Here is a 23,930-nt window from a genome sequence, read left to right as displayed (position 1 = left end):
TGACAAAGATTATTTCCTGTGATAAAATTTGTACAGTATTTCATACCTGTAGTATTCTACAATCTCCCATTTGTAATAAAAGTGAGCTACAAGTTAAAATCTTTTAGAAATGTCATATTGAGAAGAAGGTTTTAAAAACTCATCATAAAGAAATAGCCACAGCATATAATGTAAAACCACCTCTCATAATAAATACCCACAGCATATAATGCAAGTTCATAAATGAAGACCCATCACATTAGGCAGCTATGGCATTCCGTAGATGTGCTCTAATTTGCACAAAAATAAAATGGAGAACGGGCTTAGTTATATACGTTCACAAAAACCTATCAAGGCACCTTACACAACCATACCAAAACTTGTTAAAAAATGGGCATCTCTAAAGCCAGAAAATGAAGCTTGTGTTTTCTACAATCAAAACTTGACAAGGAAATCGATTACATACGGCCAGCTTTATGAGAATTCCATCAAACTAGCAAAAGGACTTGTACATAAAGGGATTGGACGAGACGATATTGTGGGTGTTGGAGGAAATAACACACCAGAATGGCTGGTGAGTACTTTTGCAGTACAGCTGGCAGGTGCCCGTCCAATTCACTTTCCCTTCTTAGACAAGTCAGGGAATGGAATAAAAGACTTGTTGAATAGCGTTGGGGGATGTTCAATGTTGATCTTTGACCCAGGACATGAGGATAGCCATTGGAAAACAATTCAGAATCTTGCTACAGTTGATCCAGAAACGGGCTCTGTAAAGAAATCAGAGATAATCTGTCTTAAGTGGATTGTACTAGAAAGTCCCCTGAGTGCGTCTGAAAAGTTCCTTACGATATCGGACCTGTTCTGCGACGAAGTAATCACTTTACCAGAAATAGACCCGGAAGATACCGCGAGCATTTTAATAACGTCAGGCAGTACAGGACTTCCAAAGGCAGTAGAATGCAGTCACTATTTCTTTATTCAAAATGCCCATAAGCTTGACGATCTCATGGACACTGCTGGAATATTAGAGAAGCAGGAAGTACCCATATACTTAAATGATCGGCCGTTCTTTTGGATTGGGGGGTATCCTTGCTGGTGCGCTGCCACAGGAGGAATACGTGTAACTCTTTCAAGTACGCTTGCGTTTTCATCGATAGCTGACATGGTTTATTTTTCTACCAAGATTGCAGTGAAAGAAAAGGCAAATATCGGATTCTTTATCGTTCCATTTCTTTTGGAAATGATTGCCATGGAAAATATTCCCTGGAAATTTCACTCTATTCTTACTGGTGCACAACCTATCCCAGCACATTGCTTGTTGGGAATAGGAAAAAATTTTGACGTTATTTCAGACGTATATGCAGCTTCTGAACTAGGGGTCATTGCACAAAATACATATCGTTCGTCGTCTGCTTCAGTCGGAAAATTTGCAGCTGAAGGAATGGAAATCAAGGTCGTAGGATCTGAAGAAAGGATGCTTCCCCTTGGAGAGAATGGCGAAATTCTAGTTCGTTCATCTCCTTCCTTTAGAGGATACCTTAAGAATGAAGAACGAACCAAGGAAGCACTGATTTCACTTGGATGGTATAAAACTGACGATTTTGGTCACATCACGAGAGATGGTCGATTGGAAATACTTGGTAGGGTATCTGACGTCATGCTGATTTCGGGGTTAAAGGTCTTGCCCTCTGCTATTGAATCGATCATTAAGAAACATCCAGATGTTAAGGAAGTTGTCGTTTTCCCCATTAAGGATGTTAAACACGCAGACGACATTCCTTGTGCTGCCATTGTTAGAAAGGACGGAGCGACGGTAACCGAAGAAGCTCTGCGCGAATTTGTCCGCAGGGATATGAACACTGACGAAGAGGCTGTTTTTCTCGAAAACATTTACGTTCCTAAATACATTGTTTTTCACCGCATTGGTTTACCAAAAACACAAACTGGAAAAATAGACAGAAGTGCAACAAGAAGGTTATCGATTCCTCTCATCAACAATGAATAATTATAAATATTGTTGTCTCCTGTGATGAAAATAGGCCGACATCTTTGAAAAAAAAAACAAAAAAAAACTATCTGCCATTCTTGATAAATCCCAATTTATATTTAAAATTCAGATGAGTTACTTTACGTGTAGAAGCAAAGAACTTTCTCTCGTGAAAAATAACATACGTATGTGTATCACAAAAAGAAGTGTCCATTTTTTAATGATCATTAATTTTGTATATCAATATTAAAATAATGATATTATTACTAGTAATATATAGTATATTTAAAAAAAAAAAACTAGTACATATATAATTAATAAATTTAAATGCAAGCTTTTCTTTGGTTCTTAATTGAGATTTGAGAAAATCCTAGTTAGAATAATCTAACTGTGTCTCGGGACAGGCCCTCACCATCCGGGTCCTTAGGACATTTATCATTTTAACGATAGAACATTCTATCTAAGAAAATCCTACTGAAGCAATGACCGGAGCGGACATGTGAAGGAAAGAGATTTGTCTTTCATGCGAAGTGTCCAATCCCATCTCACCTCCAGCCTTAATAACGTTTTTGGCGTTTTAACCCCTTTTTGTGTTTAATCTTGTTTGTAATATTACCTTTGAATAACACGATTTCAAATATTTCTCGAAAAGACGCGAATTTTGTGACATAAAAGTATATTTATAAGGTGGAGTAAGTCCTTGCTCCTTGTTTTTGTCAAGAAAAAAAATTATATATTAATTTTTTAAGAACATTTTGAAGAGATACTTTCAAAAAATATGGAGATAGAAAAATTGTATTATTAGAACGAAGAAATGATAATTTTTGCCATGTTTTGGTGAGTGCATGCTATTTCATAGACGAATAATTTTATCACTTGTAAGATTACTGCAAATTTTGGAGATTTAACAAGAAGTGTGCACTGAAATACAAAAGAAAATTGTGTCTCAATTTAGATTTAATTTTTAACCTACTTATTTGTCGTACCATAGGCATTTTTGCCGCTATGTTTCCCATCTTCTTTTTCAAGTTTCCTTTGGCAAGTGGTACTGTGAAAATATACTTGAAGAGAACATTTTTCAAAGAATTCAGAAGTATCAAATTTTAATGTTAAGAATATATCAATTGAAGGTCAGAGCAAAATTTAGGATGTAATTATTGCTACATGGTGTTTCCAAAATATATTGTGGTTTTCTTTTAATTTTACACCCAGAGAAGCATCATACTGTAATCCCAATGCTAATCAAATACATATGAAATAATTCTCTTTCTCCAGTATGACTGAGGCCCTTTTTTATGGAAATCATGCTAAAAAAATAATAAAATTGTAGAAAACATACGTATTTATTCACAGTACATGTACATACATGTAAAATCACAGAAGAACGCCTAATAAATTTAGGGGACGACCATTTGATTCTGAGAGGGGGGCTGGCAGATTTTGAAAATAAATAATCTGTCCTCGAAAATGTTGAAAATTAAATAATCTGTCCTCGCCTGGGGCAAGAAAATGAATAATCTGTCCGTCCGTCCTTGATTAGTGCTAACCCCCCCCCCCCCCCCCGAGTTTTGGAGTTTGGCCCGTTTTCCCCCTTTTTTCTTATTGCTTGTCAATAAATAGAATAATGATCCTTGATTAAGTCTCTTTTTGTGGCAAGATTTTAATCAGACTAAAACTGTAGGAGGTGTAGCCTTTAGAAAGAATTTTACAGAAATTTCGATTTTAGTTACCATGGCAACATCATTCACCAAAATCGAAAAAACGATAAAGGCAATTATGTATCTCAGTGTAGTCTACTTGTATGCCACATTATTATATTAAATTCAGACCAAACTGTATGAGGAGTAGCATTTTGAAAGTATTTCACAGAAATTTCTATTTATAGTAACCATGGCAACACCATTCATCAAAATCAAAAACCGATATATAGAATTATGTATCTTAGTATAGTCTACTTGTGTGCTAAGTTATATTGAATTCAGACCAAAACTGTAGGAGGGGTAGCGTTTTGAAAGTATTTTACAGGAATTTCTATTTTTAGTAACCATGGAAACATCGTTCATCGAAATCAAAAACCAATACACAGAATTATGTATTTTAGTGTAGTCTACTTGTGTGCTAAATTACATTGAAAGCAGACCAAAACTGTAGGAGGAGTAGCGTTTTGAAAGTATTTCACAAAAAATACTATTTTAGTAACCATGGCAACACTGTTCATCGAAATCAAAAACCAATAAAGAGAATTATATACCTTAGTGTAGTCTACTATTGTGCCAAGTTATATTGAAATCAGACCAAAAATGTAGGAGGAGTAGCGTTTTGAAAGTATTTCACAAAAAAATCTATTTTTAGTAACCATGGCAACACTGTTCATCGAAATCGAAAACCGATAAATAGAATTATGTATCTTAGTGTAGTCTACTTGTGTACCAAGTTATATTGAAATCGGACCAAAACTGCATCAGTAGCGTTTACAGACAGACAGGCAGACAGACGGACGACGGACACCTTACTATCGCATAAGCTCTTCTGATTTCTGACCAGTAGAGCTAAAAATGTTTATACATATATTTTAACACGTCCCCAATTTTATATACCGTTGTATATATAGCGTTAGATTTTACGAATGGGATCGCTTTTTGATGTACATGTATTTAAATTTCACAGTTTATATAATTGAATGACTTTTTATTGTTGTGTGGTGTGTTAATTTATACAAGTTTTGAAGCCTTGGTTATACATCCATGTAATTACCTTATTTAAATCCGTGCTAGTCACCTGTATAAGATTAAACAAGTTGCATGTCGCCTAGAAATCAAAAGCATGGAAATATTTTAAAATAAGACAGATCAGTGCAGCTTATGGAAGGCAAATCCATAAAAAATATTATCATGTTGTATAAACTTAAAATTTTGCATTATCCTCTCCTAGTAAATTCAAAATTTACAACATGATAATATTCTCGCATTTATTTTCTCACGTGCTCCTTCTGAACCATTCCAACTTGTTCAGTCTCATAAGAATGTTTTTTTTTTTTTGTTTGACAGGATATAGTACATCCAAACTAGGTTGTTTTCGTCGCATGTTGAATTTTTTTTAAAAAATTGAATTATATTAAATTTTTAAATTTAATTATTCAAGGACATTTTCTTAAAGAAGATATTATGTGTATTTATAATTGTACATGACGTTCATATCAGTACATTTGTGTTTTTATAAAAAAAAATATACTGGAAAATGAAAATTGTAATGACGTTACATAAAATACGGTACTATTCAGTATATACATGTTTACCACGAGCAAAGATGTCCCGAGATCTAATGAAAAATCATCAGAGTAACCGGTTACTCGATCGGAAAAGTAAGCGAGTAACCGGTTACTAAAAATCGTCCGATTTGACAACACTAACATGAAGTAAAAGGTTCCCGGGCTGTCTTCGGCCTCACGGCCTCAGGCAAACATTTGGGTCTTGGCATGGGTCCGACAAAACGCATGTTGCCCTCGAACCCAGTCGATAAATGTACACATATGATGTATAATTATAATGACGGCGCATCGCGTTTAATTTAATTTTTTTTGGAGGGGGGGGGGCTCAAAAGTAAATAAAAGAGATGTATGAACTACCATGAAGTACTTAAGTAATATCGTTTCCGGTACACTTAAACTTGATATACTCCAGTAGGTTGTATACATGTAAGTATACAATATACAACTTCGAGCCCCCCCCCCCCCCCCAAAAAAAAAATCACCACAAAACCCGCCTAATAATGATTTCTTTAAATGCTTTAAAAAAACTCCATTGACTCTAATATAACATTTGGCCAGTTGATCAATTCACATATTCATTGACCCTTGCAGCGTGCATCGGTTCATGTCTAGTTTTATACATGTAATGTCACACTACATATTTCTCTGTATGAATAAAGCTAGGTCAAAAAAGGTCACTGACATTGTATAAAACGAACGACTGTAAAACATGTACACTTGACAAAGATTATTTCCTGTGATAAAATTTGTACAGTATTTCATACCTGTAGTATTCTACAATCTCCCATTTGTAATAAAAGTGAGCTACAAGTTAAAATCTTTTAGAAATGTCATATTGAGAAGAAGGTTTTAAAAACTCATCATAAAGAAATAGCCACAGCATATAATGTAAAACCACCTCTCATAATAAATACCCACAGCATATAATGCAAGTTCATAAATGAAGACCCATCACATTAGGCAGCTATGGCATTCCGTAGATGTGCTCTAATTTGCACAAAAATAAAATGGAGAACGGGCTTAGTTATATACGTTCACAAAAACCTATCAAGGCACCTTACACAACCATACCAAAACTTGTTAAAAAATGGGCATCTCTAAAGCCAGAAAATGAAGCTTGTGTTTTCTACAATCAAAACTTGACAAGGAAATCGATTACATACGGCCAGCTTTATGAGAATTCCATCAAACTAGCAAAAGGACTTGTACATAAAGGGATTGGACGAGACGATATTGTGGGTGTTGGAGGAAATAACACACCAGAATGGCTGGTGAGTACTTTTGCAGTACAGCTGGCAGGTGCCCGTCCAATTCACTTTCCCTTCTTAGACAAGTCAGGGAATGGAATAAAAGACTTGTTGAATAGCGTTGGGGGATGTTCAATGTTGATCTTTGACCCAGGACATGAGGATAGCCATTGGAAAACAATTCAGAATCTTGCTACAGTTGATCCAGAAACGGGCTCTGTAAAGAAATCAGAGATAATCTGTCTTAAGTGGATTGTACTAGAAAGTCCCCTGAGTGCGTCTGAAAAGTTCCTTACGATATCGGACCTGTTCTGCGACGAAGTAATCACTTTACCAGAAATAGACCCGGAAGATACCGCGAGCATTTTAATAACGTCAGGCAGTACAGGACTTCCAAAGGCAGTAGAATGCAGTCACTATTTCTTTATTCAAAATGCCCATAAGCTTGACGATCTCATGGACACTGCTGGAATATTAGAGAAGCAGGAAGTACCCATATACTTAAATGATCGGCCGTTCTTTTGGATTGGGGGGTATCCTTGCTGGTGCGCTGCCACAGGAGGAATACGTGTAACTCTTTCAAGTACGCTTGCGTTTTCATCGATAGCTGACATGGTTTATTTTTCTACCAAGATTGCAGTGAAAGAAAAGGCAAATATCGGATTCTTTATCGTTCCATTTCTTTTGGAAATGATTGCCATGGAAAATATTCCCTGGAAATTTCACTCTATTCTTACTGGTGCACAACCTATCCCAGCACATTGCTTGTTGGGAATAGGAAAAAATTTTGACGTTATTTCAGACGTATATGCAGCTTCTGAACTAGGGGTCATTGCACAAAATACATATCGTTCGTCGTCTGCTTCAGTCGGAAAATTTGCAGCTGAAGGAATGGAAATCAAGGTCGTAGGATCTGAAGAAAGGATGCTTCCCCTTGGAGAGAATGGCGAAATTCTAGTTCGTTCATCTCCTTCCTTTAGAGGATACCTTAAGAATGAAGAACGAACCAAGGAAGCACTGATTTCACTTGGATGGTATAAAACTGACGATTTTGGTCACATCACGAGAGATGGTCGATTGGAAATACTTGGTAGGGTATCTGACGTCATGCTGATTTCGGGGTTAAAGGTCTTGCCCTCTGCTATTGAATCGATCATTAAGAAACATCCAGATGTTAAGGAAGTTGTCGTTTTCCCCATTAAGGATGTTAAACACGCAGACGACATTCCTTGTGCTGCCATTGTTAGAAAGGACGGAGCGACGGAAACCGAAGAAGCTCTGCGCGAATTTGTCCGCAGGGATATGAACACTGACGAAGAGGCTGTTTTTCTCGAAAACATTTACGTTCCTAAATACATTGTTTTTCACCGCATTGGTTTACCAAAAACACAAACTGGAAAAATAGACAGAAGTGCAACAAGAAGGTTATCGATTCCTCTCATCAACAATGAATAATTATAAATATTGTTGTCTCCTGTGATGAAAATAGGCCGACATCTTTGAAAAAAAAAAACAAAAAAAACTATCTGCCATTCTTGATAAATCCCAATTTATATTTAAAATTCAGATGAGTTACTTTACGTGTAGAAGCAAAGAACTTTCTCTCGTGAAAAATAACATACGTATGTGTATCACAAAAAGAAGTGTCCATTTTTTAATGATCATTAATTTTGTATATCAATATTAAAATAATGATATTATTACTAGTAATATATAGTATATTTAAAAAAAAAAAAACTAGTACATATATAATTAATAAATTTAAATGCAAGCTTTTCTTTGGTTCTTAATTGAGATTTGAGAAAATCCTAGTTAGAATAATCTAACTGTGTCTCGGGACAGGCCCTCACCATCCGGGTCCTTAGGACATTTATCATTTTAACGATAGAACATTCTATCTAAGAAAATCCTACTGAAGCAATGACCGGAGCGGACATGTGAAGGAAAGAGATTTGTCTTTCATGCGAAGTGTCCAATTCCATCTCACCTCCAGCCTTAATAACGTTTTTGGCGTTTTAACCCCTTTTTGTGTTTAATCTTGTTTGTAATATTACCTTTGAATGACACGATTTCAAATATTTCTCGAAAAGACGCGAATTTTGTGACATAAAAGTATATTTATAAGGTGGGGTAAGTCCTTGCTCCTTGTTTTTGTCAAGAAAAAAAATTATATATTAATTTTTTAAGAACATTTTGAAGAGATACTTTCAAAAAATATGGAGATAGAAAAATTGTATTATTAGAACGAAGAAATGATAATTTTTGCCATGTTTTGGTGAGTGCATGCTATTTCATAGACGAATAATTTTATCACTTGTAAGATTACTGCAAATTTTGGAGATTTAACAAGAAGTGTGCACTGAAATACAAAAGAAAATTGTGTCTCAATTTAGATTTAATTTTTAACCTACTTATTTGTCGTACCATAGGCATTTTTGCCGCTATGTTTCCCATCTTCTTTTTCAAGTTTCCTTTGGCAAGTGGTACTGTGAAAATATACTTGAAGAGAACATTTTTCAAAGAATTCAGAAGTATCAAATTTTAATGTTAAGAATATATCAATTGAAGGTCAGAGCAAAATTTAGGATGTAATTATTGCTACATGGTGTTTCCAAAATATATTGTGGTTTTCTTTTAATTTTACACCCAGAGAAGCATCATACTGTAATCCCAATGCTAATCAAATACATATGAAATAATTCTCTTTCTCCAGTATGACTGAGGCCCTTTTTTATGGAAATCATGCTAAAAAAATAATAAAATTGTAGAAAACATACGTATTTATTCACAGTACATGTACATACATGTAAAATCACAGAAGAACGCCTAATAAATTTAGGGGACGACCATTTGATTCTGAGAGGGGGGCTGGCAGATTTTGAAAATAAATAATCTGTCCTCGAAAATGTTGAAAATTAAATAATCTGTCCTCGCCTGGGGCAAGAAAATGAATAATCTGTCCGTCCGTCCTTGATTAGTGCTAACCCCCCCCCCCCGAGTTTTGGAGTTTGGCCCGTTTTCCCCCTTTTTTCTTATTGCTTGTCAATAAATAGAATAATGATCCTTGATTAAGTCTCTTTTTGTGGCAAGATTTTAATCAGACTAAAACTGTAGGAGGTGTAGCCTTTAGAAAGAATTTTACAGAAATTTCGATTTTAGTTACCATGGCAACATCATTCACCAAAATCGAAAAAACGATAAAGGCAATTATGTATCTCAGTGTAGTCTACTTGTATGCCACGTTATTATATTAAATTCAGACCAAACTGTATGAGGAGTAGCATTTTGAAAGTATTTCACAGAAATTTCTATTTATAGTAACCATGGCAACACCATTCATCAAAATCAAAAACCGATATATAGAATTATGTATCTTAGTATAGTCTACTTGTGTGCTAAGTTATATTGAATTCAGACCAAAACTGTAGGAGGGGTAGCGTTTTGAAAGTATTTTACAGGAATTTCTATTTTTAGTAACCATGGAAACATCGTTCATCGAAATCAAAAACCAATACACAGAATTATGTATTTTAGTGTAGTCTACTTGTGTGCTAAATTACATTGAAAGCAGACCAAAACTGTAGGAGGAGTAGCGTTTTGAAAGTATTTCACAAAAAATACTATTTTAGTAACCATGGCAACACTGTTCATCGAAATCAAAAACCAATAAAGAGAATTATATACCTTAGTGTAGTCTACTATTGTGCCAAGTTATATTGAAATCAGACCAAAAATGTAGGAGGAGTAGCGTTTTGAAAGTATTTCACAAAAAAATCTATTTTTAGTAACCATGGCAACACTGTTCATCGAAATCGAAAACCGATAAATAGAATTATGTATCTTAGTGTAGTCTACTTGTGTACCAAGTTATATTGAAATCGGACCAAAACTGCATCAGTAGCGTTTACAGACAGACAGGCAGACAGACGGACGACGGACACCTTACTATCGCATAAGCTCTTCTGATTTCTGACCAGTAGAGCTAAAAATGTTTATACATATATTTTAACACGTCCCCAATTTTATATACCGTTGTATATATAGCGTTAGATTTTACGAATGGGATCGCTTTTTGATGTACATGTATTTAAATTTCACAGTTTATATAATTGAATGACTTTTTATTGTTGTGTGGTGTGTTAATTTATACAAGTTTTGAAGCCTTGGTTATACATCCATGTAATTACCTTATTTAAATCCGTGCTAGTCACCTGTATAAGATTAAACAAGTTGCATGTCGCCTAGAAATCAAAAGCATGGAAATATTTTAAAATAAGACAGATCAGTGCAGCTTATGGAAGGCAAATCCATAAAAAATATTATCATGTTGTATAAACTTAAAATTTTGCATTATCCTCTCCTAGTAAATTCAAAATTTACAACATGATAATATTCTCGCATTTATTTTCTCACGTGCTCCTTCTGAACCATTCCAACTTGTTCAGTCTCATAAGAATGTTTTTTTTTTGTTTGACAGGATATAGTACATCCAAACTAGGTTGTTTTCGTCGCATGTTGAATTTTTTTTAAAAAATTGAATTATATTAAATTTTTAAATTTAATTATTCAAGGACATTTTCTTAAAGAAGATATTATGTGTATTTATAATTGTACATGACGTTCATATCAGTACATTTGTGTTTTTATAAAAAAAAATATACTGGAAAATGAAAATTGTAATGACGTTACATAAAATACGGTACTATTCAGTATATACATGTTTACCACGAGCAAAGATGTCCCGAGATCTAATGAAAAATCATCAGAGTAACCGGTTACTCGATCGGAAAAGTAAGCGAGTAACCGGTTACTAAAAATCGTCCGATTTGACAACACTAACATGAAGTAAAAGGTTCCCGGGCTGTCTTCGGCCTCACGGCCTCAGGCAAACATTTGGGTCTTGGCATGGGTCCGACAAAACGCATGTTGCCCTCGAACCCAGTCGATAAATGTACACATATGATGTATAATTATAATGACGGCGCATCGCGTTTAATTTAATTTTTTTTGGAGGGGGGGGGGCTCAAAAGTAAATAAAAGAGATGTATGAACTACCATGAAGTACTTAAGTAATATCGTTTCCGGTACACTTAAACTTGATATACTCCAGTAGGTTGTATACATGTAAGTATACAATATACAACTTCGAGCCCCCCCCCCCCCCAAAAAAAAAAAAATCACCACAAAACCCGCCTAATAATGATTTCTTTAAATGCTTTAAAAAAACTCCATTGACTCTAATATAACATTTGGCCAGTTGATCAATTCACATATTCATTGACCCTTGCAGCGTGCATCGGTTCATGTCTAGTTTTATACATGTAATGTCACACTACATATTTCTCTGTATGAATAAAGCTAGGTCAAAAAAGGTCACTGACATTGTATAAAACGAACGACTGTAAAACATGTACACTTGACAAAGATTATTTCCTGTGATAAAATTTGTACAGTATTTCATACCTGTAGTATTCTACAATCTCCCATTTGTAATAAAAGTGAGCTACAAGTTAAAATCTTTTAGAAATGTCATATTGAGAAGAAGGTTTTAAAAACTCATCATAAAGAAATAGCCACAGCATATAATGTAAAACCACCTCTCATAATAAATACCCACAGCATATAATGCAAGTTCATAAATGAAGACCCATCACATTAGGCAGCTATGGCATTCCGTAGATGTGCTCTAATTTGCACAAAAATAAAATGGAGAACGGGCTTAGTTATATACGTTCACAAAAACCTATCAAGGCACCTTACACAACCATACCAAAACTTGTTAAAAAATGGGCATCTCTAAAGCCAGAAAATGAAGCTTGTGTTTTCTACAATCAAAACTTGACAAGGAAATCGATTACATACGGCCAGCTTTATGAGAATTCCATCAAACTAGCAAAAGGACTTGTACATAAAGGGATTGGACGAGACGATATTGTGGGTGTTGGAGGAAATAACACACCAGAATGGCTGGTGAGTACTTTTGCAGTACAGCTGGCAGGTGCCCGTCCAATTCACTTTCCCTTCTTAGACAAGTCAGGGAATGGAATAAAAGACTTGTTGAATAGCGTTGGGGGATGTTCAATGTTGATCTTTGACCCAGGACATGAGGATAGCCATTGGAAAACAATTCAGAATCTTGCTACAGTTGATCCAGAAACGGGCTCTGTAAAGAAATCAGAGATAATCTGTCTTAAGTGGATTGTACTAGAAAGTCCCCTGAGTGCGTCTGAAAAGTTCCTTACGATATCGGACCTGTTCTGCGACGAAGTAATCACTTTACCAGAAATAGACCCGGAAGATACCGCGAGCATTTTAATAACGTCAGGCAGTACAGGACTTCCAAAGGCAGTAGAATGCAGTCACTATTTCTTTATTCAAAATGCCCATAAGCTTGACGATCTCATGGACACTGCTGGAATATTAGAGAAGCAGGAAGTACCCATATACTTAAATGATCGGCCGTTCTTTTGGATTGGGGGGTATCCTTGCTGGTGCGCTGCCACAGGAGGAATACGTGTAACTCTTTCAAGTACGCTTGCGTTTTCATCGATAGCTGACATGGTTTATTTTTCTACCAAGATTGCAGTGAAAGAAAAGGCAAATATCGGATTCTTTATCGTTCCATTTCTTTTGGAAATGATTGCCATGGAAAATATTCCCTGGAAATTTCACTCTATTCTTACTGGTGCACAACCTATCCCAGCACATTGCTTGTTGGGAATAGGAAAAAATTTTGACGTTATTTCAGACGTATATGCAGCTTCTGAACTAGGGGTCATTGCACAAAATACATATCGTTCGTCGTCTGCTTCAGTCGGAAAATTTGCAGCTGAAGGAATGGAAATCAAGGTCGTAGGATCTGAAGAAAGGATGCTTCCCCTTGGAGAGAATGGCGAAATTCTAGTTCGTTCATCTCCTTCCTTTAGAGGATACCTTAAGAATGAAGAACGAACCAAGGAAGCACTGATTTCACTTGGATGGTATAAAACTGACGATTTTGGTCACATCACGAGAGATGGTCGATTGGAAATACTTGGTAGGGTATCTGACGTCATGCTGATTTCGGGGTTAAAGGTCTTGCCCTCTGCTATTGAATCGATCATTAAGAAACATCCAGATGTTAAGGAAGTTGTCGTTTTCCCCATTAAGGATGTTAAACACGCAGACGACATTCCTTGTGCTGCCATTGTTAGAAAGGACGGAGCGACGGTAACCGAAGAAGCTCTGCGCGAATTTGTCCGCAGGGATATGAACACTGACGAAGAGGCTGTTTTTCTCGAAAACATTTACGTTCCTAAATACATTGTTTTTCACCGCATTGGTTTACCAAAAACACAAACTGGAAAAATAGACAGAAGTGCAACAAGAAGGTTATCGATTCCTCTCATCAACAATGAATAATTATAAATATTGTTGTCTCCTGTGATGAAAATAGGCCGACATCTTTGAAAAAAAAAACAAAAAAAAACTATCTGCCATTCTTGATAAATCCCAATTTATATTTAAAATTCAGATGAGTTACTTTACGTGTAGAAGCAAAGAACTTTCTCTCGTGAAAAATAACATACGTATGTGTATCACAAAAAGAAGTGTCCATTTTTTAATGATCATTAATTTTGTATATCAATATTAAAATAATGATATTATTACTAGTAATATATAGTATATTTAAAAAAAAAAAACTAGTACATATATAATTAATAAATTTAAATGCAAGCTTTTCTTTGGTTCTTAATTGAGATTTGAGAAAATCCTAGTTAGAATAATCTAACTGTGTCTCGGGACAGGCCCTCACCACCCGGGTCCTTAGGACATTTATCATTTTAACGATAGAACATTCTATCTAAGAAAATCCTACTGAAGCAATGACCGGAGCGGACATGTGAAGGAAAGAGATTTGTCTTTCATGCGAAGTGTCCAATCCCATCTCACCTCCAGCCTTAATAACGTTTTTGGCGTTTTAACCCCTTTTTGTGTTTAATCTTGTTTGTAATATTACCTTTGAATGACACGATTTCAAATATTTCTCGAAAAGACGCGAATTTTGTGACATAAAAGTATATTTATAAGGTGGAGTAAGTCCTTGCTCCTTGTTTTTGTCAAGAAAAAAAATTATATATTAATTTTTTAAGAACATTTTGAAGAGATACTTTCAAAAAATATGGAGATAGAAAAATTGTATTATTAGAACGAAGAAATGATAATTTTTGCCATGTTTTGGTGAGTGCATGCTATTTCATAGACGAATAATTTTATCACTTGTAAGATGACTGCAAATTTTGGAGATTTAACAAGAAGTGTGCACTGAAATACAAAAGAAAATTGTGTCTCAATTTAGATTTAATTTTTAACCTACTTATTTGTCGTACCATAGGCATTTTTGCCGCTATGTTTCCCATCTTCTTTTTCAAGTTTCCTTTGGCAAGTGGTACTGTGAAAATATACTTGAAGAGAACATTTTTCAAAGAATTCAGAAGTATCAAATTTTAATGTTAAGAATATATCAATTGAAGGTCAGAGCAAAATTTAGGATGTAATTATTGCTACATGGTGTTTCCAAAATATATTGTATGACGAAAATAAATATCTTTGCTTCTTCTTACGATCCATTATGAAAAGGTGAAGATAAATATACATTTACATATATTATGGGTCTTTATTATATACAAACAAGTATTTACACAAGCAACCAGACGAATTTAAATTATATATGGCATTAAGATTGCGTAATAAGGGTAAAAACCCCTCGTTATAAGGAACACAAAATAACAAAAGTTTTTAAAAGAAATGTTGAAAATTTTAGCTTGATAAGTTGATTATATGCCAAATTATTATATAATAAAAAAGACATTATATGATCACTGGCGCTGTCGCCGTTTATAGTTTCTTGACGTTCGACAACGTCATTGTTTCTCAATGTCCGCTCTCTCTACCTAAGACACTTATCTTGATGAGATTCCCTGAAGTTAAGTAAGGACTTAAACCTGTCTTCTTTATATGGCTTGACAATGTCATAAGCAGCTGCTTTCAATGCACATAATATTGTAAATGGATCTATACATAGGGAACGACCCTCACTTGATTATGCCAGCATATTTTGCTTTGCTTTATCTACCACATGCACATGGTCAACGTCACTTTTCGACGTGACTGACTCTTGATCTCCTGACTACAAATTGACATTAACTGTGCATCTCTCATCTCTCTGAATCTTTTTTTGGCACTTAAAAATAAGGATAGATTTCATTTCTCTGTGGTCCGTTTAAACATTTCCTAGGTCTATATACAGTACCAGGGGCAAAACTTCATAGAATGTTAGAAAAAGAAACCCCTCCTCCTTTTTGACGTCATTTTCAAGCCCTTAATTGTTTGGACAGTCTATATGAAATAAACGATAAAGGATCACTTGTTTATAAATGTAGCTTGGACCTATTATTATTTTTTTTTTTAAATCATTACAGTTTGTCGATCGATTTCGTTACGGTCAATGACTTTAGACTACATGCATGTAATAATTCGTTTTCATTTTATTGTTTTTCATTTGATAACAGTATGTAGAGATAGGCGGAACCTTTCCATAGACATTTCTTACACAGCATGATTATATTGTCAACACATTTTGAGTTTGTTTTCTCAAAATGTTATTTGATTTGATTTTTTCCCTTACTTTCATTATGAATAATGGTAATGTCTATGTTCTTTTTTTTTCTTGATGTGTGTTTATTTTACAACACATTTCCTTTGATATAATAAAACATGCCATTTATGTATACAAATTATAAAAATTAAATTCAAGGGAGTGTAGATGCTGATATGTTATCCTACTGTTTGAAAACTTTAGATCTGAAATTTATTGACTCGGTACATGTATGTATTTCTAAATATATTTCTAAGCTCAGATAATATAAGCTGTACGTATACTTTCCAGTGCAATAAGGCAGACAAGAACTAGTAGCACAGACGGAATACGAGCAATGTAATACACTACATTGATTACATTCTAAGGAATTTATATAATATACAATAGAAATCCATCGCAGCTCATGCTCATCGCAGGCGAGAATATCTGTATCGAGTAACATAGAGTGAATAATTCTTGTCCTCGAAGAAAGTGTGCTATACTGATGCATGTGAGGTATAGTTCCGCTTGACTGTTTTAGTTACAATGGAATTTACGATCTGCTTTCTCTTTAGTTGCCTTCTATATCAAGAATGAACAGGCATAAAAGATAGATAATTGAAAGCAATTACACAAGGCGCTATAAAAAAAAAATAAAAAGTATATGAAAAGACAAGAATTTAAAAGCGTATAAAAGTGTGGCACCAGGTGGATTCGAACCACGACTCAAAAAAAGTATTTTCGGTGTTTATACCCAACTGTTTTATCGATCTCGCAATTCTGGCTTTGAAAATAGAATGTATAAATGCGAACTAGGTTTTTAAAATCAGGTTTCCTTATTTTTTATAGGTTTTTTGTGAATTTTGACCCTAGGGCAGGGGTGCCCCTAAAAAATTCCTTTCTTAAATTATACCTTTCATTACAACCTATCAAAATATCATATTTTTTTTAGGGGAGGCCTGCCCTAAAGGACCTCTAGGCCATAATTCATGCAAAAATCTGTTCTATAACAGACAAAATGCTGTTTTGGCCAACTTTGGAAGTTAATTGTTAAGTTAAATTTTAGGGTTCAAAATACAAATTTGAAAAATTTAGACTTATATACGTTAGTTAACAACTAATGAACATTGATTTTTGAAAGTGACTTTTTCCGGGAAATTGTTCTCTCCTATAGGTCAATTCTTTTCAAATAGTGAATACATCCTTGACAGAACTTAGAGAATTAGGTAAAAATTGCAAATTTTACGGAACAATTGTATCATACCACATGTCTAAAATAACAGGCTTTTTGGATGACAAATGCTCGTATCAAAAAGAGTTTTTCTCAGTTAAACTCAGGTAGAAAAAATGTCAGGTTCGAGGTTGCACCGACTGGAAATACCATTGCTCACAAAACATTAACAATTTATTAAATTATAAAACTTATGATTTGTGGTTTATTCTATAGATAGAAAAGATGACTCTAACTAATTGTGTTAAAATTCATTGATGTACCTAAAGCGGTTTTAATTTTATGGCACTTGTCCACGAACTTTTTGATAACCCCTCGTACATGTACATATATTATTTTAGAATCCCATATTATCATAGTGATAGTGTCAGGCTTCTTGAAATCAGCATGACAGATCACGTAAGCAAAGTTATAGTCCCATTTTTTCGTGAACTGGCATAATTTCAAGGTTATGTTTTCTAAAGTACAGAATGGACGAATTTATTATTTAGCGTGAACTGGCGTACGGAGAATCATGGAGTGAAGTAGTTGTGTCACTAGTACTAATGTACAACACTAGTGGTCCTGATCGAGACACACCTGTATGCTGCTTCGTAAACCTATATTATATATATGTTTCTTTCATACGCCTCCATAGATATTAGAAACTAAACTCTCCTTGTACCTTTATTCTACTTTGGAATCATTTAAAGGTTCATAAATCCTCTGCTCACTCATATAAAATGTTTCTTTAACTCTTACGATTTTCCGAAAGAAATGTATTTTTAAGTAAAATACAAATAATTATCGCATAGCTTGCAGTGCGAAATTGGACAAAAAGACACTTTAACTTGACAAATTTATTAAGGAATAATAGACATTTATGTCAAAAGTTATCCTCTTATCAGAGTATCGATGAACCTTAATTTGGGGTCAATGTTTGTAGGTTAGCAAAATTTTACTTGTTCAGGGCATAATTCCGTGTGTAACTCGTTTATAGAAGATTCAATTAATCGATACGTTAACAAAATCATTGATCATTCGTATGGACTGCAAGGTTTTCCAGATTTAAAAACTACTGCATTGTTAATCGAGTAAAATGTTTATTCGTGATTTATTACAAGATTCAATCAAATGACTTCACTAATTAAAATGTAAGACAAGCTAATGTCTAAAACTAACCACACATTACTACTGCATTGCCACAATAAACGTTATTAAGTTTCCATGGACAGGATAAATTAATAGATCAATTATGTTCATGAATAATATTACAGGTTGCTCAATTCTGTGAATGAGGTAGAGACCAGATGCTATTGAATCACACAGATTACATGGATTGGCTGTCAAAGCCTTCCCACTTTTTTCTGAGTATAGTAAGTTGCTATAGTAAATTTTCATTTAAATGCCCCCCTTCTGTTGCTGTAGGGTTGAGCACTGGCAAATTGCATGATTGGGGAGGATAAGGAGGTATCACTAAACATCGATAAATAAAACCATTCCATGTGAAATTTATTTTCGTATACAACGATATTTATGTTTAAAATAAGGAGATCCGCTCCCTAGAATCCGAATTCTCATTGGCTGTCCCAAAATAAGATCGATCAACGTCAGAAACATGGCGGATAAATTCAAGTTGTGATGTTGACATACACGAAAAATAACCGATATATGAATTGTTCTGTATATTTTTGGATCGATTTATGTCTTGCATAACTACATTTTTGGAGTTCAGGTAAGAAATGTTAGTGAATTAGCCATTTACTGACAATTTGAGCCGAAATCTGTGCGAGAGTGAATCACTCCCGCACTTGCAACATTACGGAGATCCTAAGGAGTTGTAGCCCCCCCCCAAAAAAAAAAAAAAAGGGAGAGGGCTACATTATTGCAGCTAAACCCCCCTCCCCCACACTTTTGAAACCGTTGCTACGGGCATGATATACATTTTACTTCAGAGATTCAAAACCTGAATACATTTTACTTCATGTATTGTTATGGATTTGCACTGGAAAACAACTGCGGAAGTGAGATCACGCTTACAGCGAAGTATCCGTTATATCCGATTCCGTATTTATATGCGGACTGAACGGATATAACGAATATCATTTATAATGAGTTAAAATTGTTGGCTAAAAGCGTGTTTTACTCTACTTGTATAGAGAGTATTGCATCGATATACAAGTATATGTATATGTACATAATGTTCCAACGGGGCGATGTTAAATGAATGATGACATTGATAATGTTTTCAAAATATTATGTGAAAAAAAGAAATGAAACAGACTGCCACAATTCTCCACTCCACTCCACTTAAAGAAATTATCCCAAGCCTATGTTCACAGGAGGCTTTGAAAATGGAAATCTGTTCAACGTATAAAAGATTTGGTTTTTAAAGGAAAACAACATTTGGGCGATGTTGAGATCAGTAACTAAATACCTATGATGCACAGGTAGCAGCAAGGGCGGATCAAGGTATTTGATTCATATTCTATATATCCAAAAAGACAAATTACTTGTATAACCTGAGTTGGAACAAATTTACACTTTTTTATAAACCGCTGTTAAAATTCACCTGAAAATGAATTTAATTTCAGATTTCGCTCTCGGTTGCATATATAACGAATAATACAAAACCTGTGTCCAGACATTTCGCCAGAAAACAGATTGGTCTGAGATCAGGCATGGAGAATGGACTAAGTTATGTTCGTTCAGATCAGACTTCCCAAGCACCTTACATAAAAGTACCAAATCTGTTGCAAAAATGGGCGTCTCTGAAACCAGATAAAGAAGCGTTCGTGTTTTACAATCAAGATTTAATACGGAGATCGATTACATAGGCAAACTCTATAATGAATCTGTTAAACTGGCAAAAGGACTTGTACGTAAAGGGATTGGAAGGGACGATATTGTGGGTGTTGGAGGAAATAACACACCAGAATGGCTGGTGGGTACTTTTGCAGTACAGCTAACGGGTGCCCGTCCAATTCACTTTCCCTTCTTGGACAAGTCAGGGAATGGAATAAAAGACTTGTCGAATAGCGTTGGAGGATGTTCCATGTTGATCTTTGACCCAGGACATGAGGATAGCCATTGGAAAACAATACAGAACATTACTACAGTTGATCCTGAAACAGGCTCTGTCAGAAAATCAGATATAGCCTCTCTTAAATGGGTAGTATTAGAAAGCCCCTTGAGTATATCGAAAAAATTCCTGACAATCTCAGACCTTTTCTGCGATGAGGAAATCAATTTGCCAAAAATAGACCCAGAAGATATCGGAGCTATTTTAACAACGTCGGGTAGCACTGGACGTCCAAAGCCAGTAGAATACAGCCATTATTACATTATACAGAACGGTCAAAGGATGGCCCAAGCAGTGGACGTAGATTACATAAGAGAAAAACAGGACTGTTTCAAATATTTTAATGACCGACCATTTTACTGGGCTGGAGGATATCCATGGAGCGCACTCAGGTATGGAGGAACACGTATAACACTTTCGAGTACACTTGCATTTTCGTCAATTTCCGACATGATCAATTTTTCATCCAAGATTATAGAGCGAGAAAAACCAATCGCTGGCTTCTTTATCGTTCCTTTTCTGCTAGAAATCATTTCGAGGGAATCTTTTCCGTGGAAATTTCATTCAGTCATTATCTCAGGCCAACCTGTTCCAGCAAAATGTTTGGATGGAATAGGAAAATTTTATGACGTCATTTGTGACTGTTATGGTTGCACAGACAACGGAATATTAGCAATGAATATTAATCGCTCGTCGTCTACTTCATCTGGGATGGTTCCAACTGAAGGAATGGAAATCAAAGTCGTAGGATCTGATGGCACGATGGTTCCCCTCGAAGAGAATGGTGAAATACTTGTACGTTCATGCCCCTCATTCAGAGGGTACTTAAAGAATGAGGAGCAAACCAAGAAAGTACTCACTTAGTCTGGATGGTATAAAACGGACGATCTTGGTCACATCACAAAAGATGGTCGATTGAAAATACTTGGAAGGGTATCTGATGTCATGCTAATATCGGGATCTAAGGTCTTACCCTCTGCCATTGAATCCATCATAAAGAAACATCCAGCAATAAAAGATGCTGTCGTTTTCCCCATTAAGGATGTAAAGCACGCAGACGACACTCCTTGTGCCGCCATTGTTAGAAAGGACGGAGCGTCGGTAACCGAAGAAGCACTGCGCGAATTTGTCCGCAGAGATATGAACATTGACGAAGAGGCTGTTTTTTTTAGAACATGTTTGTTCCCAAGTACATTGTTTTTCATAACAAGGATTTGCCAAAAACGCCAGCTGGAAAGATTGACAGAAAAAAAACTCGAGATTTATCTATTCCTTTAATCAAGGAAATTTGAATTATCATTAGCTTACCTGAGCCAAAGTTTCAAGGTAGTTTTTCTGATGGATAAGTTCTTTTAACCTTTTCTCTCGAACCACTGCACTAATTTCAACCAATCTTGCTGAAAAGCGTACTTCGATAAAGGGATTTTAACTAAGTTTGCTCAAAATTGCCACGCACGTCCTTTTTGAGGGAAGATAAGAAACGGTAAAAAGGATAGGTCGTCTAAAAGTCTTCATATCAAGAAATTGGGCAGAAAATGACGTCAGTTTACGGAATACTTACTTATTTATATAGTGTATATTCAATTTTGTTTTAATCATTGCCCCTGGAACCTAAGAATTGGTCGTTATAGAGGGTTAAAATTTTATAATGGAATTTGTAATTAACATCTTAATTTATCATCTCTTTGGTAACTAAAGGTCCATAATCCAAAACAAGTCTGGTGGCTTGCATTCCTGCATGAATCATCTATGCAAGCTTGGTCCAGGTAGGGCTCAAAGTTTCTTGGTAATGAACTTGCTCCAAAAATCTGGAAAATGTAGGTCTGATACAGCATCCAAAGCAAATCTGGTAGTGTACATCCCTAGATGCATCATACATGCAAGTTAAGCCACCATAAGGCATAAAGTTACTTGGTAATGGACCTGCTCCAAACTAAAACTTAGTTATTCATCCGGAAAATGAAGGTCAGATCCAGCATCCAAAGCATGTTTGGTAAATTTTATCCCTTCATGTATCATCCATGCAACTTCGGTCACCAAAGGGCTTATACATGTAACTGTAGAACGAACCTGCTCCAAAAACTTTAGTTTGGTCACTCATTCAAAAAATCTAGGCTAGATCCAGGATCTGTAGCAGGTCTGGTTAGTGTGCATTTCTAGATGCATAATAAATGCAACTGTGATCCAGGTGGCACTTAAAGTTACTATAGAATGAACCTACTCCAAAAACTTTAACCTGTTCACTCATCTGGAAATGTAGGTAAGATCCAGCATCTGAAGCAAATCTGGTAGTGTGCATCCCTATTTCCTAGATGCATCATACATGCAATATTGGTCACCATAGGGCTTATAGTTACTTAAGAATGAACTTGTTCCAAAAACTTAAACCTGTTAACTCATTGAAAAAAGTAGGTCAGATCCAGCATCTAAAGCAAGTCTGGTACATCCCTAGATGCATCACATCATCCTTGCAAGTTTAGTCCTGGTTGTGCTTATAGTTACTTGGAAATGAGACATGATCCAAAAACATTGGAAAATATTGGCAGAAATACAGCAATGTAAACCAGAATGGTACAATTAATCATAATAGATTATCATCCATGCAACTAGGATCAAAATAGGGCATAGAAAACTTGGAAAGAAAACTACTCCAGTAACTAACCTGGATGCCAATGCTGATATTATTCCATAAACTAACCCAGTTGAGCTAAAAATAACATTTTGGTTTTAATTTTGATTTTAAAAAACAAAATCACAGCAACACTATGCAATGTGGATTCAAATATTTGAACAAATCATGCTTTCTTTGGAGAGCTGGCCTTGATAGGGGGAAGGGAATTTATGAGGGAATAAACAAGGAAAGTCTTGGAAAAAAACAACAGAACAGCTGCGGTGACTCAGGTGAGTATTGTGGCTCATGAGCCTTTTTTCTGTATTTTGTGATGGTAATGAGAGAAATACTTAAAGTAAGATCTCACTGATGATTTTGTATTCAAGATCCACAGATGTATTTTGTACACGCAATAACCTAAAATGTTCCTTCGTTAATTAATTTATATTATATTATATTAAGGACATTGGCAAGTCAGGGCTATCCGGAGAAAAAAGGTTTAATACATGGGTTTTTTCACTTGTAAAATAGTGATTGAGAGTGATCTCCCGTGTAGAATTCTCTAAGCGGTGAAAACCAGTAAAGCGTATGTTATAGAGGTAAACAAAAGCACGTGCACTTCCTTCAACGGGTAGAATCATCTATACAACAAGATTGAAAAGTAGTAATTACGGAAGCGTATTAGGGCCGCAGCAGTATCTTTTATTAATTTGTTTTAACAAATTACTAATTTGTTATAACAGATTACTAATTTGTTATAACAGATTACTAATTTGTTATAACAGATTACTAATTTGTTATAACAAATTACTAATTTGTTATAACAAATTATCAATTTGTTAAAACAAATTACTAATTTGTTAAAACAAATTACTAATTTGTTATAACAGATTACTAATTTGTTATAACAGATTACTAATTTGTTAA

General features: G+C 35.1%; 3 protein-coding genes and 1 pseudogene across 3 annotated transcripts; all 4 read left to right on the top strand.

Moving 5' to 3' along the window:
* Positions 1–289: 289 nt before the first annotated feature.
* Positions 290–1,984, top strand: LOC133181370 (3-[(3aS,4S,7aS)-7a-methyl-1,5-dioxo-octahydro-1H-inden-4-yl]propanoyl:CoA ligase-like). The gene has a single exon (XM_061315885.1). The coding sequence runs from the start codon at positions 290–292 to the stop codon at positions 1,982–1,984; it is 1,695 nt and encodes a 564-aa protein (XP_061171869.1).
* A 4,257-nt stretch (positions 1,985–6,241) lies between these two features.
* On the top strand, positions 6,242–8,234 carry LOC133181426 (3-[(3aS,4S,7aS)-7a-methyl-1,5-dioxo-octahydro-1H-inden-4-yl]propanoyl:CoA ligase-like). Its single transcript, XM_061315936.1, has one exon. It carries the CDS (start codon positions 6,242–6,244, stop codon positions 7,934–7,936), a length of 1,695 nt encoding a protein of 564 aa, XP_061171920.1. The 3' UTR covers positions 7,937–8,234.
* Positions 8,235–12,187: 3,953 nt separating this feature from the next.
* Positions 12,188–14,178, top strand: LOC133181425 (3-[(3aS,4S,7aS)-7a-methyl-1,5-dioxo-octahydro-1H-inden-4-yl]propanoyl:CoA ligase-like). Its single transcript, XM_061315935.1, has one exon. It carries the CDS (start codon positions 12,188–12,190, stop codon positions 13,880–13,882), a length of 1,695 nt encoding a protein of 564 aa, XP_061171919.1. The 3' UTR covers positions 13,883–14,178.
* A 5,530-nt stretch (positions 14,179–19,708) lies between these two features.
* On the top strand, positions 19,709–23,644 carry LOC133181424 (uncharacterized; annotated as a pseudogene).
* Positions 23,645–23,930: the final 286 nt, after the last annotated feature.

This window comes from Saccostrea echinata, unplaced genomic scaffold, assembly GCF_033153115.1.
Source record: "Saccostrea echinata isolate AGI-Se365-2 ecotype Australia unplaced genomic scaffold, CSIRO_AGI_Sech_v1 ptg000008l, whole genome shotgun sequence".
Taxonomy (NCBI): domain Eukaryota; kingdom Metazoa; phylum Mollusca; class Bivalvia; order Ostreida; family Ostreidae; genus Saccostrea; species Saccostrea echinata.
Note: the sequence above shows the minus strand (reverse complement) of the source record. Positions and strands in the feature narration are given on the sequence as shown.